Source organism: Carettochelys insculpta, chromosome 1, assembly GCF_033958435.1.
Source record: "Carettochelys insculpta isolate YL-2023 chromosome 1, ASM3395843v1, whole genome shotgun sequence".
Lineage (NCBI taxonomy): Eukaryota > Metazoa > Chordata > Testudines > Carettochelyidae > Carettochelys > Carettochelys insculpta.
Genome location: NC_134137.1, coordinates 152,449,644 through 152,464,970, shown reverse-complemented (window position 1 = coordinate 152,464,970; position 15,327 = coordinate 152,449,644). Strand labels below are relative to the sequence as shown.

The 15,327-nt window shown below is 47.1% G+C and overlaps 1 protein-coding gene across 1 annotated transcript in view; it reads left to right on the top strand.

The window, feature by feature from the left end:
- The window catches only part of ADGRG2 (adhesion G protein-coupled receptor G2), a 138,769-nt gene that overhangs the window by 53,921 nt on the left and 69,521 nt on the right, over positions 1-15,327 (top strand). The window contains exon 3 of the mRNA XM_074987931.1: positions 10,530-10,583. Within this exon, the coding sequence (XP_074844032.1) occupies positions 10,530-10,583 (54 nt within the window). The remainder of the gene's footprint in view (positions 1-10,529; positions 10,584-15,327) is intronic.

The window sequence follows — 15,327 nt, the reverse complement described above, 5'->3', positions numbered from 1 at the left end:
CCAGTTTTGCTCTGACCCTCCATTTACTCTGCCATTACAGCCCGTGCTCTCTCCCATTTCTGACCCACCTCCAAGGTCTCCATGTTCTCCACTTACCTGTGGGCTTTGCTCCTCTGTCCCTGTTGAACCTAGTTTAAAGCCCTCCTCACTAGGTTAGATAAGTCTATGCTCAAATAGGGTCTTCCCTCTCCTCGAAAGGTGAACGCCATCTCTGCCTAGCAATCCTTCCTGGAATAGCATGCTGTGGTCGGGGAAGGCAGTGCCCTCCTAGTGACACCATTTATACAGCCAGGCATTCACCTCCAGGATACACCTGTCTCTGCCTAGGCCCCTACCTTTCACAGGAAGGATTGAAGAGAATACCACCTGTGCCCCAAACTCCCTCACCCGTACTCCAAGAGCCCTGTACTCACTCTTGATCTGCTCAGTGTCACACCTCGCAGTGTCATTAGTGCCCACCTGGATGAGTAGCAAGGGATAGTAGTCAGAGGGCTGGATAATCCTCAACAACACCTCCGTAATGTCTCAGATACGGGCCCCCAGCAGGCAGCATACCTCCCAAGATGAAATGTCAGGCAACAGATGGGTGCCTCTGTCCCCCCTCAGAAGAGAATCTCTGACCACCACCACTCTACGTTTCCTCCTCACAGTGGTGGCAGCTGACCTCCCAGCCTTGGAGGTACAAGGCTTTGCCTCTGCTGTACAGAGTGATTCCTTGTCTCGTGTATCAAGTAGAGCATAACGGTTTCCTAGTACCATGGTGGGAGGGTTCAGAGCAGGGGTGGAGCACTGTCTGCTGCCAGAAGTAACCAGCTGCCAGTGTCCACCCTGAGCCATCTCCTCCTCCACCAATGATGTGTCAGCAGTTTTGTGTACTGGGACAGCTACCTCACCTGTCTCCACATGAAATAGATAGTTACCTTTCACTTGTAAATAGTTTTAATTAGTTCTCAGTGAGCCAAGGCGGGACTTTAACCCCTCTTGGCGCTTTGGCACCTGAGGATGCCTGGCTCTCCAGGTTTCAAAACCTGTTCAAAAGGTGGCAAGTGAATGTCTGAGTGATCCGCACAGGACTTGTTTGCTGGTGAGGCACACCTTCATGAACGTTGCACCATCTGTAAGGCTTTCAAACCTAGGACTCTAAAGGACAGAGCACAACGTTTAAAAGTCCTACTAGTGGAAGTGGCTTTGTGCCTGGACATTTCCCCTATGGGAGCTCAAAGCACTGCATTGTCAGTGCAGAGCGCTCTGGTGCTGTCAGAGAGCTCCCAGTGGTGAGACAAGGGGTTGGTGCCTAGTGCATCAAGGTGACACAGAAGCCAGTCCCCGGTGCCTTGCAAGAAAAAAGTATGAATGGGACCAGTCCCCTGAAAGAGTCAAGCACTGAGGCTCCTCCAAGGCATGTGCCAGAGCACACCATGAGTTGGGTTAGGAAGTGCGGGCATTGACGCTGGTGCAAGGCGGGAGCTTGTGCTCTCTGAGGCTGCCCTCAATGCCAGAGGCATACAGTGCAGCACAGGGCATCTTACAGGTCATGGTGCTGGGACCAAGGCCACGACAGGAGTCCTCATCGCCACTGGAAGGACCATCTCATGCATAGGTGCCAGCGCAGACCACCAGGCAGGCATCATCCTTTATGGCACTGTCACAGTTCCTGGCATTGGACCAGCGTCAGTGAGGTGGACCAACGGTGACCCCGTTCAGTGCTCCTTATCATACGGTGCAAGGGAGACAGGACCCTGCACAAACCACAGGCCCCGTGGCACTGCCCTGGTCATTGACATCAGAGTCGGCATCAGAGTATGACTCTTATCACTCCAGCTCAGTCAGGAGTGGGAGCACGAAGTCGTCATGACGCAGTGGACTTCAGCACTGGACTCATCACCCAGGCGACAGGGGTTGGCAACCGTCTTCTCAAGCAGCTCTCAGTGGCCCTTTTGGACTCCATGAGCAGTCCATGAAACGCGGGGGCAGGCCATGGGACTCCCTGCTGGGGCATCTGGCACTCTCCAGGTGCTGAGGACTATGCCATCAGCGTCATTGGGGGTACTTCCGCAGGAACAATCATAGGGCTGGCTGTGTCGGAGGCCACTTTGGTGAGCTTGGCACTGGCACAGTCAGCACTGACTCAGTTTTGGGCACTCCCTTTGCAGGCAACAGGAACCCTGGCACCATCAGTAATAGCACTGGCAGGCCCGGTTCCATCCCAGGGGCTGAACTACCCCGACATCCCCATAATGCAGCCTATGTTTTTATTGGGCACGGCACCCAGGTGCCAAGCACAGCACCGCAGACCACTGTGCTGGGGACTCAAACAGGGGAATTGGAACCCCTTTTGTTGGTGGGCATGGAAGGGGCAGGGATGTCGTTCTCGTCCTCCCCAGATGACGCCTTGGCTGGATCCTCAGCATCCCCAGCAATGGAGGATGGTTAGGGCATACCAACAATTGCTACGCAGGGTGGCCCAGGGCCTGGGTATACAAATAGAGGAAGTCAGGGACTATATGGACCTGGTGACAGATATCCTCTCAGCATCGGGGCCCACGAGGGTAGCAATGCCCATTATTAAAATGATTGCTAATACGGCAAAGACAGTGTGTCAGACCCCGGCCTCCGCCCCACCTGCAGCCAGAAGGAAAAAGCACCAGTACTTTTTTCCTGCCCAAGGCAATGAGCACCTTTTTACCCAACCTCTCCCTGACTCCATTGTTGTTGATGTAGTGAATCATAGGGAGAGACAGGGGTTTCAAGGCCCTTCCTCTAAAAACAGAGAGGCCAAATGCCTGGACTTGTATGGGAGTCCTACAGTTAAGGATTGATAACCAGCAGGCTCTGGTTAGCAGGTATGCGTACAACATGGCCAGTTCCTTAACCGACTTCTTGGTGCTGGTTTCACCAGAGAGTAAACCTGATTTAATGTGGTACTGGATGAGCATAAGCTCATATCCAGGGCAGCACTGGATGCAGCAGATATTGCCACTGGGGTTATGGCCTCTGGGATAGCCATGTGTAAAGGAGTATGGCTGTAGGTCTGAGGGATCCCCTACGAGGTCTAAGAGACTATCCAGGACCAACCCTTCAAGGGGCCATCCCTTTTCTCAGAAAAGACAGACAAAAGTCTCCACAGCCTGAAAGACTCGAGGGCCATCTTACGCTCACTCGGCCTACACAGCCCTGTGACCCAAGCTGGCATTTCACCCCTAGGCTTCAGTTCAGCCAATTCCCTCAACGACAATGGGATAACAGTAGAAGATGGGGACGCTCTAATAGGAGACATCATGGCCAAGAGAATCAAGACCAGAGTCATCAAAAAACCCCACCAGGGTCTAAACAACAATTCTGATGCTGCTGTCAGGAGCAACACACCGGTCACCACCCCAGTTCCAGCTCAGCTTTTATTTTCTTTCCACCTATCCCCCTTCTACTATGCCTGGTGTGGCATAACTTCAGACCAGTGGGTCTTGTGCACAGAAGAAAGGGGATATGCTATCCAATTTTCTTCAACATCCCCCTTTCCACCATCCTTTCCTGTCCCTCTTCAGGGACCTCTCTCACAAGACTCTGCTCAGGCAGGAGATAAAGTCCCTCCACCACTGGGGGGCTATGTAAGAGGTCCCTCATCAGTTTTGGGGACAGGGGTTTTATTCCCATTATTTCCTAATCCCGAAGGCAAAAGGGGGGCTAAGGCCAATTTTGGACCTGTGAAACCTAAACAAATTTGTAAAAAAGATAAGGTTTTGTATGATATTCCTGGACCTAATCAATCTGATGCTAGGATAGGGGGACTGGTTTGCCACTCTCAACTTACAGGATGCATATTTCCACATAGCAATTTATCTGCCCCACAGGAGGTTCCTCCACACTGTGGTGGGGAAGGACCATTATCAATTCACAGTGCTTCTGTTCAGTCTATCCTCCTCCCCGAGGGTCTTCACCAAATGCATGGCAATGGTGGCAAACTTCCTACGCAGGTAGGGGGGCACCTCTTTCCCTACCTGGACAATTGACTAGTCAGGGGTCACTCACAGCGCCAGGTAGCACAGCACATGCATCTGATATGACAGACTTTTGACACTCTCGGTCTCATGGTAAATGAGCCAAAGTTGGTGTTGATCGCCACCCAAGTAATGGAGTTCATGGGAGCCCTATTGGATGCTGGGCAGGCCAGAGCCTTCCTGCCACAGAGCAGGTTTCAGGCCATGGCATCTCTTGTTCACAAATTGATCAAGTCCCCCACCACGATGGCCAGAGGCTGCCTGAGGTTGTTGGGTCACAAGGTGGCATCCAAGTTTCTGAACCAGCACTCCAGACTGCAAATACATCCTTTCCAACTGTGGCTTACCTCGGTGTATCGGCCTATCAGGAACAACAGAGAAGTGTTGGTGACAGTCCCTCCACGAGTGCTGTTAACACTACACTGGTGGCTGGATGCTTGGTAAGTCTGCATGGGAGTGCCTTTCAACCTCCCACAACCCTCCCTCTCTCTAGTCACAGACACTTCAGACTTGGGATGGGGGAAGCATCTGGGGATCACCAAACCCAGGCCCTGTGGAGTGAAGAGGACACCCAACTCCACATAAATGTTTGAGAACTCGGAGCCATCAGACTCGCATGTGAGGTGTTTCAAAACAATTTAAAAGGTCAATGTGTTGCCATGAGTACAGACAATACGACAGTGATGTATTATATAAACAAGAAAGGGGGTGCATGCTTCTCTCCCCTGTGTCACAAGGCCCTCAGGCTCTGGGAGTTTTGCATTCAACATCAAATTCTCCTGAAAGTGTATTACCTACTGGGGGGCTGACAACTCCCTGGCGGACCATCTCAGCAGGTCTTTCATGGAACACGAGTGGTGACTACACCTGGAAGTGCTGCATTTAATTTTCCAGAAGTGGGGACTTCCCCAGGTAGACCTATTCACCTCTCATCTCAACATGAAGTTCTGGACGTTCTGCTTGTACCAGAGTCGGAGCTTGGGCTCCTGGGCAGATGTGTTCAGCATTCGCTGGTCAGGCCCTCTGCTTTACACCTTTCCTCTGGTGCCACTCATCCACCCAACCCCACTCAAAATTCGGTCAGACCAGGTATCGGTCATCCTAGTGGCCCCAACATGGGCTCAACAACACTGGCACTTGACCCTCTTGAAGCTGTCCATCTGCAACCCAATGGCACTCCCATTATGCCCAGATCTATTGACACAGGAGGAGGGGAGACTGCGGCACCCCAACCTTCAACTGCCACATCTCGCAGTGTGGAAGCTCCATGGCTGAAAGCGGTGAAACTCTCATGCTCAGGACTAGTGAAAGATGTTCTGTTGAATAGCAGGAAGCCCTCTACAAGGGCAACACGTATAGCCAAATGGAACAGATTTTCTCTCTGGGCAACTAAAAAGGTTATCCCTGGTACAGGCTCAGATACCAGTTATTCTGGACTACTTGCTGTTCTTGAGTCAGGAAGGTTATCACTAACCCCTATCAAGGTGCACTTAGCAGCTATCTCAGCCTTTCACCCTGGGCAGGGGTCTATCATCGGTGTTCTCAGACTCTTTGGTAAAAAGGTTTATGTAGGGCCTGGGAAGGGTCATGCTGCAGGTGTGTCCCCCTCTACCAGTGTGGGAGCTCAGTCTGGTATTGTTGAGACTCATAGGGACCCCTTTCAAACCCCTTGCCCCCTGCTCCCTCCTATTTCTTCATTACAAAACAGCATTCTTGGTGGCCTTTACTTTGGTCAGGAGCGTGTTGGAGCTAAGGGCTCTGACGGTGGACCCATTCTACACAGTGTTCCACAAGGACAAGGTCACGTTGAGACCTCACCCAGAGTTCCTGCTGAAGGTGGTCTCCCCCTTTCATGTTAACCAGGACATTTCCCTATTGATCTTTTACCCGAAGCCTCATGCCTCCCCTATGGAGCAGAGTCTGCATACTTTGGGTGTTCGGAGTGTATATTGCTTGCCATATCAGCGCCACTCCAGGGAGCGCCGCACTGACCCTATGGCTACTGGCTAGGGCAAAAAGCTTCCGGCTACTGGGCCTGTGCCAGCACACACCCAGCTTGGAATGCACATGAGCAACACATCTCGAAGAACACCAGTTATGGAACAGGGTTCTTTTCTGCGTGTATGGTACTGCAATAAGAGATCAATGGGGCATGATCTGATAAGCACCACAAAATTCACACAGTGGGCTGAATGAGGAGAGGAAAGTAGAAATTTGTTTTCATGGTTTTCTGTTGGTGTGACCTGAGTAGGAGGTTTTAGTCCTAGGGAATATGAGTACTTAGGATATGTAGGTTTTGTTATTTTTTTTAAAAAAGGCTGCTGCTACTGCTCATTTGTTTTCTCCTGTTGAGCATGTCCTCTTTATATAGCAGTTTTCAGGGTACCACAACTGTTGTAGTGGACAGAAGAGATGTGAGTTCCATGGGCACTGCTCTGCGAGAAGCTGTCCATTTCAAGATTAAGAAGCCCCGTGTGGTCAGTTCCCATTAATGTAATTGGAACTGAGGAGCTCAGCGAGAGTTACTCAGAACTTAGTAAGACTCGGCCTGTGGTGAGCAAATCTGTGCGGGAGATGGAGGATACTTTTCATGCTAGCTTGCTTATGCACTGGAGCGTAATTCTCCTTCTCATCCACTTCAACTTTGCAGATTGAGTCTAATTATGCTAATTTAGCTGTTTCCATCTGAATAATTAATTTGCATATTTTAGATTGTTACATTGAAAGGTAGGTAGGTAAATAGGTAAGGTAAGTAGCTGATGGTAAGGAGATGTGCCATGTTCTGTAGCTACAGAAAGCGATGGACAGCGAATGCAGCAAATGAGTTAGGCTTAGATTGCACACTTTTCCACGTAGGTGACAAAAGGGAGCACTACTGAGTCAGGGTGGTTGTTAGAGAGGATCTGAAATAAATGGTGTTTGAAATTTACTGGAGTAAGTGACAGACTTGAAGGGTGTATAAGTCATGTTTGTGATATTAGCATGGGCAGTTCAACAAGGATGTGAGGAAGAGTTAAAGAAGAGACTCCTTCATGACTTGCAGGGTCTAGTGGATACAGTTGCCCCTGAAGGTTCGTGTGATCTGAATGCACAAACAGATGCAAAAGAGTGAGGGTATGAAAGGTGTTAACAAAAATGCAGCCTATGCTCTATAAATGAGGAAGGGAAAGTGCTACTAGGCATTTGTTTTGCCAACCAGTACGTGGTTCCAAAAAAGAGTGAGTCATATGTTTGCATACACATCTGTGGTGGAAACCAGAGACAAAGTGATATGATGATGGCGAAGAAATCTCATAGGGGCTGAGTTGTGGGCTGCTAGTAATAAGTAGTGAGACAGCAACACTGAAGACAGACCTCTTGTGGCAAAAAATCCGTAAGGGTGTTGGACAAGGGGGGAACTAAGTTATAAGAACAATGAAGAAGGCCATAAAGAGTGCCCTATATGCTTCTTACACCCCACCCCCTTGTAAATGACCCCAGACGACTGACAAAAAGACCTACAGCATTGCAAAAATAAGTTGCAGAGGGAAGAAGGATGGTACCTTAATACCATTTGTAAATGATGATTGGGCAGACTGCTAGAAGTAATAGAAAAATACTTTCAGAGGCTATGTCTTCACTAGCCGCAGAACTCAGAAAGGGGCATGATAGTGAACTTAATTGAAGGATGCTAATGAGGCACTACCATGAATAATGCAGCACCTCATTAGCATAATGGTGTCTGTGGCACTTTGAAAGTGCTGCTTTCGATTGTGTGTAGCTCGTCTACACAGGGTCCTTTTCGAAAGGACCCTGCACACTTCGAACGCACTAGAGTGCCGAGAGGGCAGCTTCTGGGTTTCTACAGACCTAGGAAACTCATACACTAAGGTAGACAGAAGGTTTCTGACACTAGTGCTGAGAAAATATGCAGTGCCTGAGGATTTAATAACTATAGTGAATACCCTATATTGTTCACCTAAAATCAGTGAACTGAATATCTTTTGAAATGACAAGTCCCTTTGAAAATGAGGGTCAGACAGCACCAGAGGTTGGCCATAAGTCTGCTGCTGTTTATCATGCTAATTAACTATAACTATATAAGCAAGAAGATCCCAAACGGAAAAAGTGAGAAGGTGATATATACAGAAGAGACAGAAGAAGGGCACCCTCAAAGAAGACCTAGAAAAAACAGCAAGACAGAAGTCTGACCATCTAAACTGGCATGGCAAGAAAGTGAACAGGAATAATACTGAGGGTCTGTGGGTCTGTAGAGATGCCCCAAGGAAATGAGTGAGTGAGACTAAATCAGGCCTATCAGTTCTAGTGCTTTAACAAATGGGCCACAGGGAGATGATGAGTTTGAACATGAGTGGGGAGTGCTGAATGTGGACAGATATCTCCAGGGTTGTGTATGACTAACATATGCCACTGAGACTAAAAACCCAACTTTATAGAACAATGCTGCACCTGCAAAGGTTATGGCGCAGAAGCATGGGAATAAAAAGGTCATAGGTTCAGTGGTACAGGTGTTTTGAGATGAGATGTCTTTTCCCCATAAGAGGAGTTACACAAAGAGACAGATTTCAAAATAAAAATATTAGGATGGAAATCAAAGTCCATGATGTAGTGGACAAAACCCAGGAAACACGACTTCACTGGTTTGGATCTAAGCAAATGGTGACTGAAGGGTACCTGTAGGCTGTGGAAGATAGTATGGCAGGTGAGAGTGGAACGAAAAAACCCCTTGAGGAAAGCTGAGGGAGCTATGGTTAGATTGCATCAAACAAGAGGGTAAATAGGTAAGTTTTAGTGCTGTCTTGGACAACTGAAGATGATGGATGTTTGCGTGGAGATAATTGCGGCTGATAGGAGAAGCAGAAGAAGATAGTTAATATAGTATTTCAAACACCTTTACAAGAAGCTGTTTTGTTTAGCATCTCATCACTATTATTCCCACAACAGTAATTGTACCTATTACTTCAGTAATGTTACATTGTAAGAAACGTCTATAAAGATAAACATGGAGTGAGAAATAGTTTTATAGATGGCATAATGCTTACATACAATAATATTAAACCCCCAGCATTTCTACAGAACACGCTTCTTGTGGGATGGAATATTGTAATTTGATTCTGTCCTCTCTAACATTTAAACAGATATCTGTATTTTTTGCATTGGGGAATATTATGGCTGCTTGATCTTAATGTAAATATACAGTAATTCTCCATATTTCATATTGAATCATAGCAACTTGGCTTACCAGGCAATTTTCACCATGCCCCATTTTGAGGGCACCAAGTTGGGAGCCAAATCCTGCTTGTTTCAGAGTCCCACTGACAAAACCAATATCTGGTGAAACTTTAGCTAAATCAATGACTCCACTGAAGTTGATTTGTTTTCAGTAGGACTATTGTATTTGTTAGACTAAAGTGATTTGGCCCTTCTTTTTATTATTATTATTTTTTTCCTTGAGAAAATCCTTACCTTTATCAAGAAGTATTGAACTAGCTAGCTAAAACTAGCAACCAATGCATGGGGAGGGAAGGGTGAAATGGCTATAAAACATGCATGAATGGCTTTAAATCTCTGAGAATACTTTCCATCTAGATGTATTTCATGATTATTTCTTTAGCTCGACATATCATGTCTAGCAAAAATGAGCTGCGGTTTCATTATATTTTGTAATGCAATTTATTTAATTTCCTTAGAAAAGGGACTCTGTTAATGTGAGAATCTCAGACTGCAGTTATACTACAGTGATCTGTTGACAGAACTCACTGTCGGAAGAGATTTTCTGACAAAACTTTTGTCAACAGAGTGTGGCCACACACAAAAGCCTATAAGAAGAACACTCTGCTCCACCTGGCTGCTCTCTCGACAAAACAGGCAACTGGAAGCACAGCAGACAGAGCTGCCCATGATTCTGAAAGCCCTATCTTTTGAGAGAAGGCCCCCACCAAAGTGTCCACACAGCTGTTTTGTTGACAGAACCTGCTGACAAAAGGCGTTCTTCCTCAGCTGGGAGAGGTAGAAGGTTGTCGGCGGAAGTGCTGACTTTTGTGTGTGGACATTATACCAGTTTTGTTGACAAAATCAGGGCTTTGTCAGCAAAACTCACTAGTGTAGCAGTAGCCATAGAGTGATCCCCATATATTGTTAAGACAAAAAGCAGTCAAGTAGCACTTTAAAGACTAGCAAAATAATTCATTAGGTGAGCTTTCATGGGACAGACCCTCTTCAAAGTGCTTTAAAGTGCTACTTGACTGCTTTTTGTTTTGATAGTATATAGACTAGCACGGCTCCCTCTCTGTTACTATTCATATATTGTTAAGGATTGCGTTGGTATTCCAACAGAGATTTTTTAACTCTCTGTTTTCTTGGAGCTTTACAAGATTCTGTTAATGTCCTTTTAGCAGGTAGGCATTGCCCTCTACTGGTAAGTACTAACAAGTTATTGCTGGTGCATTGAAGACCAGTAAAAATGCTTATATTTTTATTTGAACAGATTCAGCTTCCTCCAACAAACTGTGTTATATTTTTTTTTCTCTATAGCAAATGGTGTAACTTCGAGATCATCAGCTGCGAAATCTTCAGGAATCATTTCTGGTAAGAAGATAAATAACTGTAATATGTTGTCAAGTATCAGAGGGGTAGCCGTGTTAGTCTGGATCTGTAGCAGCAACGAAGGGTCCTGTGGCACCTGATAGACCAACAGAAAAGTTTAGAGCATGAGCATCTGAAGAAGTGAGTTAACTCACGAAAGCTCATGCTCTAAACTTTTCTGTTAGTCTATAAGGTGCCACAGGACCCTTCGTTGCTGTAATATGTTGATTATTGCAATTCATGGCAAACAAATGTCTGCCTCATGATCACTGAAGTAATGCAGAGAATCTATCGTGTAAATATGCTAGTATATTTCATCAGTCTAGTTTTATGCATAAGAATAAAATTATCTGCACCATTTAGACAAACTCTTCTATTCTTAGTACAATCACTCCAGTTTAGCACTGGACTGATAGATTCAAGTTGCCTAGCAGATAGCCTTTGACAGCTTGCTAAATAGTGAATGATTCATGGAGAAAGGAAAGGAGGGTTAAGACAACGTGTAGATTTCCTCCCACCCCACAAACACAAAAGAGTGAGACTAAAACAGACTGCTCAGTTTCAGTGCTATTCGATTCTATGAGAAAACAACCAAAAAACCACTTTTCAGCATGTTTAGGAACAAAGAATAAACATCACCCTTAAAAATATTATCTATAGCAGACAATAGGTGGATAAAATTGATATACGAACACACAGCTCACTGTTTGCTCTTTAAAACTTACCAAAATGTTTTGGCAGCTGTTGCTTTTTAAATAGAAATAATTTTATATATGTATGTGTGTATTTTTATTACAAAAACAGCCTTGTGTGTAGACTTGGTTTTGCAGGAGACCGGACTTGATCTCTCACAGTTCCTTCCAGTTGTAGTGTCCTATGGTTCTATGTCCCCATGCTAAACAAAAAGTTGTGTCTGGGCACCTGGCCAACAACCACCACACTCTGAAGCTACGTCTACACTACAGCGCAGTTTTGAAAGACGAGCTTTCGAAAGCAACCTTTTGAAAGATAGCCTCTCATAATTGTGCTTCTACACACAAAAAATGGCTCGAGGTCACAAACCACTCTTTTGAAAGACTGGCCTGCTCTTTTGAAAGGGGGGCATCCACACAGCCCAGGGCACTCTTTCGAAAGAAAGGACCAGGAAACACTGCTGACAGAGTTGCATGGTGGACAAGCCCTTCCATGGGCCTCAAACAGCTGCTCCCTTAAAGGGCCCCTCCCAAGCACCCTTGTCCTGAACACGCTGAGGGCTGCTTTGCTACCCAAAGCCATACAGATGCCTCAGAGTGAGAGAAGCCACACTGGGTAAAACTACAGACCCCCAGCAGCTCCCCAATCTGTCACCCCTCAAGGCAGTGGCTAGCCTGCTGGCCATGTTGCTAGTAGCTATCCCCTAGCAGCTCCAGGGGACCACCCTGATAGCTGCCCTGCTACAGGTCATCCTCGTGGGGTGACGCCCATGCCCTCTTACTGGGTCATCGGTGCTTGTGGGGTTATCCCACCAGCAGTGAATGGTGGGACCGGCTGGTGCTGGGGACTCAGATGATGACCTCTAGCTCCAGAACTTCCACATGACAAAGCAGATGTTTCTGGAGCTATGTCACTGGCTTGCCCCAGCCTTCCAGCACCAGAACACCTGGATAGGGCCCGTGATTCCCCTGCAGAAGAGGGTAGCCGTTGCCCTCTGGAAGCTGGCCACCCCGGACAGCCACTGCTTAGTTGGCCACCAGTTTGGGGTGGACAAGGCCACCGTTGGGGCTGTCCTTATGGAGGTAAGCCATCCTCAGGTCAGACATCTGCCACAGGGAGAGGGGAGGAGGCTTCCAGGCAGGGGGGCCCTGGAGGACAGAGGGGAGGGGGTAGAGAGGCAGGGTGGGGCTGGGGCCAGGTGGGCATGGGTGTTCTCCCTCCACCCCATGCAGGTCATCAGGGTGATCAACACCATCCTCCTTCACTGGGTCGTCCATGTCGGGGACCTCGACATCGCCCTTGCAGGGTTCACTGAGCTGGGCTTCCCCAGCTGCTTCGAGGCTCTGGATGGGACCCACATTGCCATTCAGGCCCTGGACCACAGTGCTGGTACATACATCAAGCAGAAGGGGTACCACTCCATGGTGCTCCAGGACCTCATGGACACCAAGGGGTGTTTTATGGGCAGGTGTGTGGGCTACTCTGGGCGAGCCCATGATGGCTGCATATTTGGTAACTCTTGGCTTGGCCACAGGATACAGGAGGGGACCTACATCCTTCAGTGGGACCTCCCAGTCAGGGGCCTGACCATGCCCCCTTGCATTGTGGCTGATGCCACCTTCCCCCTACACCCAAGGCTGATGTGGCCCTACATGGGACATACGGACCCCAGCAAGGATATTTTTAATGAGTTCCTGAACTGAGGTCACAACACTGTTGAACGGGCATTTGGGCATCTGAAAGGACACTTTGGCTGCCTCCTCACATGGCCCCCAAGCAACTGGCTAGATCCCTCCCCTGGCAGTGCAGCTGCCTTAAGTCCTTAACCTTGGAGTGTACCTGGTCAGCAGTGTGGCTGGGATGCTCCCCGGGACATGAGGACTGTGGACAGGTGCACAAATGCTGCAGCATTCCGACAATGGCCTGTTGTGTGCCAGAGGACCTCGTCACCCCACAGTGTGAGGAGGTCTTTGATCTCCGCCTCTGTCCATGAGGGGGCCCTTTTTTAGGGGCCCTGGCTGGGGTCCTAGGCACCTTCTGCCTGCTCTGTGGGGAGCTCCAGGAAGCACGGGGCTCTTGGCTGCTGGCCATTTGGAAGGATCAGGTGCCTCTGTTGGCTGTAGGACAGGCTGGAGATTGGGCTGCTGCAGCCTCATGCTGTCCTGTTACCAGCACTCTCTCAGCTTCCTGCCACGGGGTTTGTGGGTTCCTGCATCTTTAGAGGAAGCTGGACACAAAGACCATAGAGTCCTGTTTGTGTTGGCAGAAGCGTCTCCTCATTCCAGCTGACTGGCACCATAGAGGACCTCCTCTTTTGAAATCGCGATCCATGGAGTATCTACACACATTCTCTTGCAAAAGAGCCTATAGAAAGGGGCACTCTTCCTGATACGGGAATGGAAGAGTGAATTCAAAAGGTGGGCTGCATTCTTTTTAAATTCTTTTAGAAAGAACACATTTTGTGTGTAGATGCTCTGCAGTGAATTTTGAAAGAGCTTCCATTTCTTTTGAAAGTACTTGCTAGTGTAGACACAGCCTGAGGCTATGTCTACACTACAGAGTTATTTCAAAATAAGATATTTAGAAATAGCTATTTCAAAACACCTTATTTCGAAATAAGGCAGCAACACAACAAAATGTATTTCAAAATAGCACCCAGCTATTTCAAAATGGCATTTCTGGACACACAGACATTGGACGTCATTGGCTGTAGCTACACTGCCTCTCCCTTTTGGAAGGAGAATGTAAATACGGCCATTCAAAAATGCTAATTAGGCACAGATTTAAATATCTTGTGCCTTGTTAGCATAATCCTTTGGGATCTCACTTTCAAAAGGGGCTGCTTTTAAAATGCAAGCAGCCGTGTAGCCACGGTTTCCTCAGAAAGATACCCTGATTTCTGAAGTACCCATCTTCACAATTTTTTTTGGGAAGAAGGGTGCTTTTGGAATCGGGGTTTCTTTTTGAGGGAGTCCCAGCTACATGGCTGCTTGCATTTTGAAAGCAGCCTCTTTCAAAAGCGAGATCCCCAGGGAGTATGCTAATGAGGCACTAGATATTTAAATCCACACCTCTTTAGTATTTTTGAATGTCTGTATTACATACTCCTTTTGAAAGGGGCCACAGCCATTGTGACTTATTTCCACATAGCACTATTCCATGTCTTAACAGTGCCTATTTCTAAATCGCTATTTTGAAATAGGTGTTATTCCTCCTTCAATGAGGGTTACTGATTTTGAAATGAAGCACCTGCTATTTTGAATTTATTTTGAAATAGTGTATGCGTAGCGTATACACTAGCAAAGCTATTTTGAGATAACAGCTGTTATTTTGACATAAATCTGTAGTGTAGATATTGCTTGACTGCCTAGCTTTGAAGGCATTGCAGAAGTAAGGGTGGCAATATCACAACCCTCCAAAAATAACCTGGGAAAACCTCTTGCAAATACCTTTTTGGGTCAGGACCCCCAATTTGAGAAACACTAGTTTTTGCCATGAAATCTGCATACAAAAAGCACACAAAAGACCCGATTTCGTGGAGAGAGACCAGATGTCATAGTCTGTGACACATTTTTAATGGCCATGAATTTGGAGGGGCCCTACCTATGAACAAAGAATAAGAAGGTACTGTACAAGAGATTGTAAGAAAGAAAGGCAAAATAAATTTATGTCCTGTGAGCCGATGCCCAGATGCCAGCTAAAGGTCCGGTGGGGCAAAGGGCATGATGCTGCGCTGGTAGCTACGCTAAGCAGCCAGGGCAGGCTGGGTTCTTTGGTTTGCATTTAGTTCGGGTACAGCAGCAAGAGGAAAATTACACTTATTAGAGACGTTAACAATTACTTTTTGTTTATACAAAGATAGAAACAATTTAACTAAGACAAATGATTAAAGTACCCCAATTGTGAATTTTTGTTTATAACTTTAGCAGTGGTTAATAGGAAACTGCTGGCAGCGATTTTACAACAGAAGCGGCTGCCGCGAGTAAAAGGGGGTTTTAAACTGACCGCCCAAATTTATGAATGAAACCAAGATGGCCACCGAGTTTGAGTGACA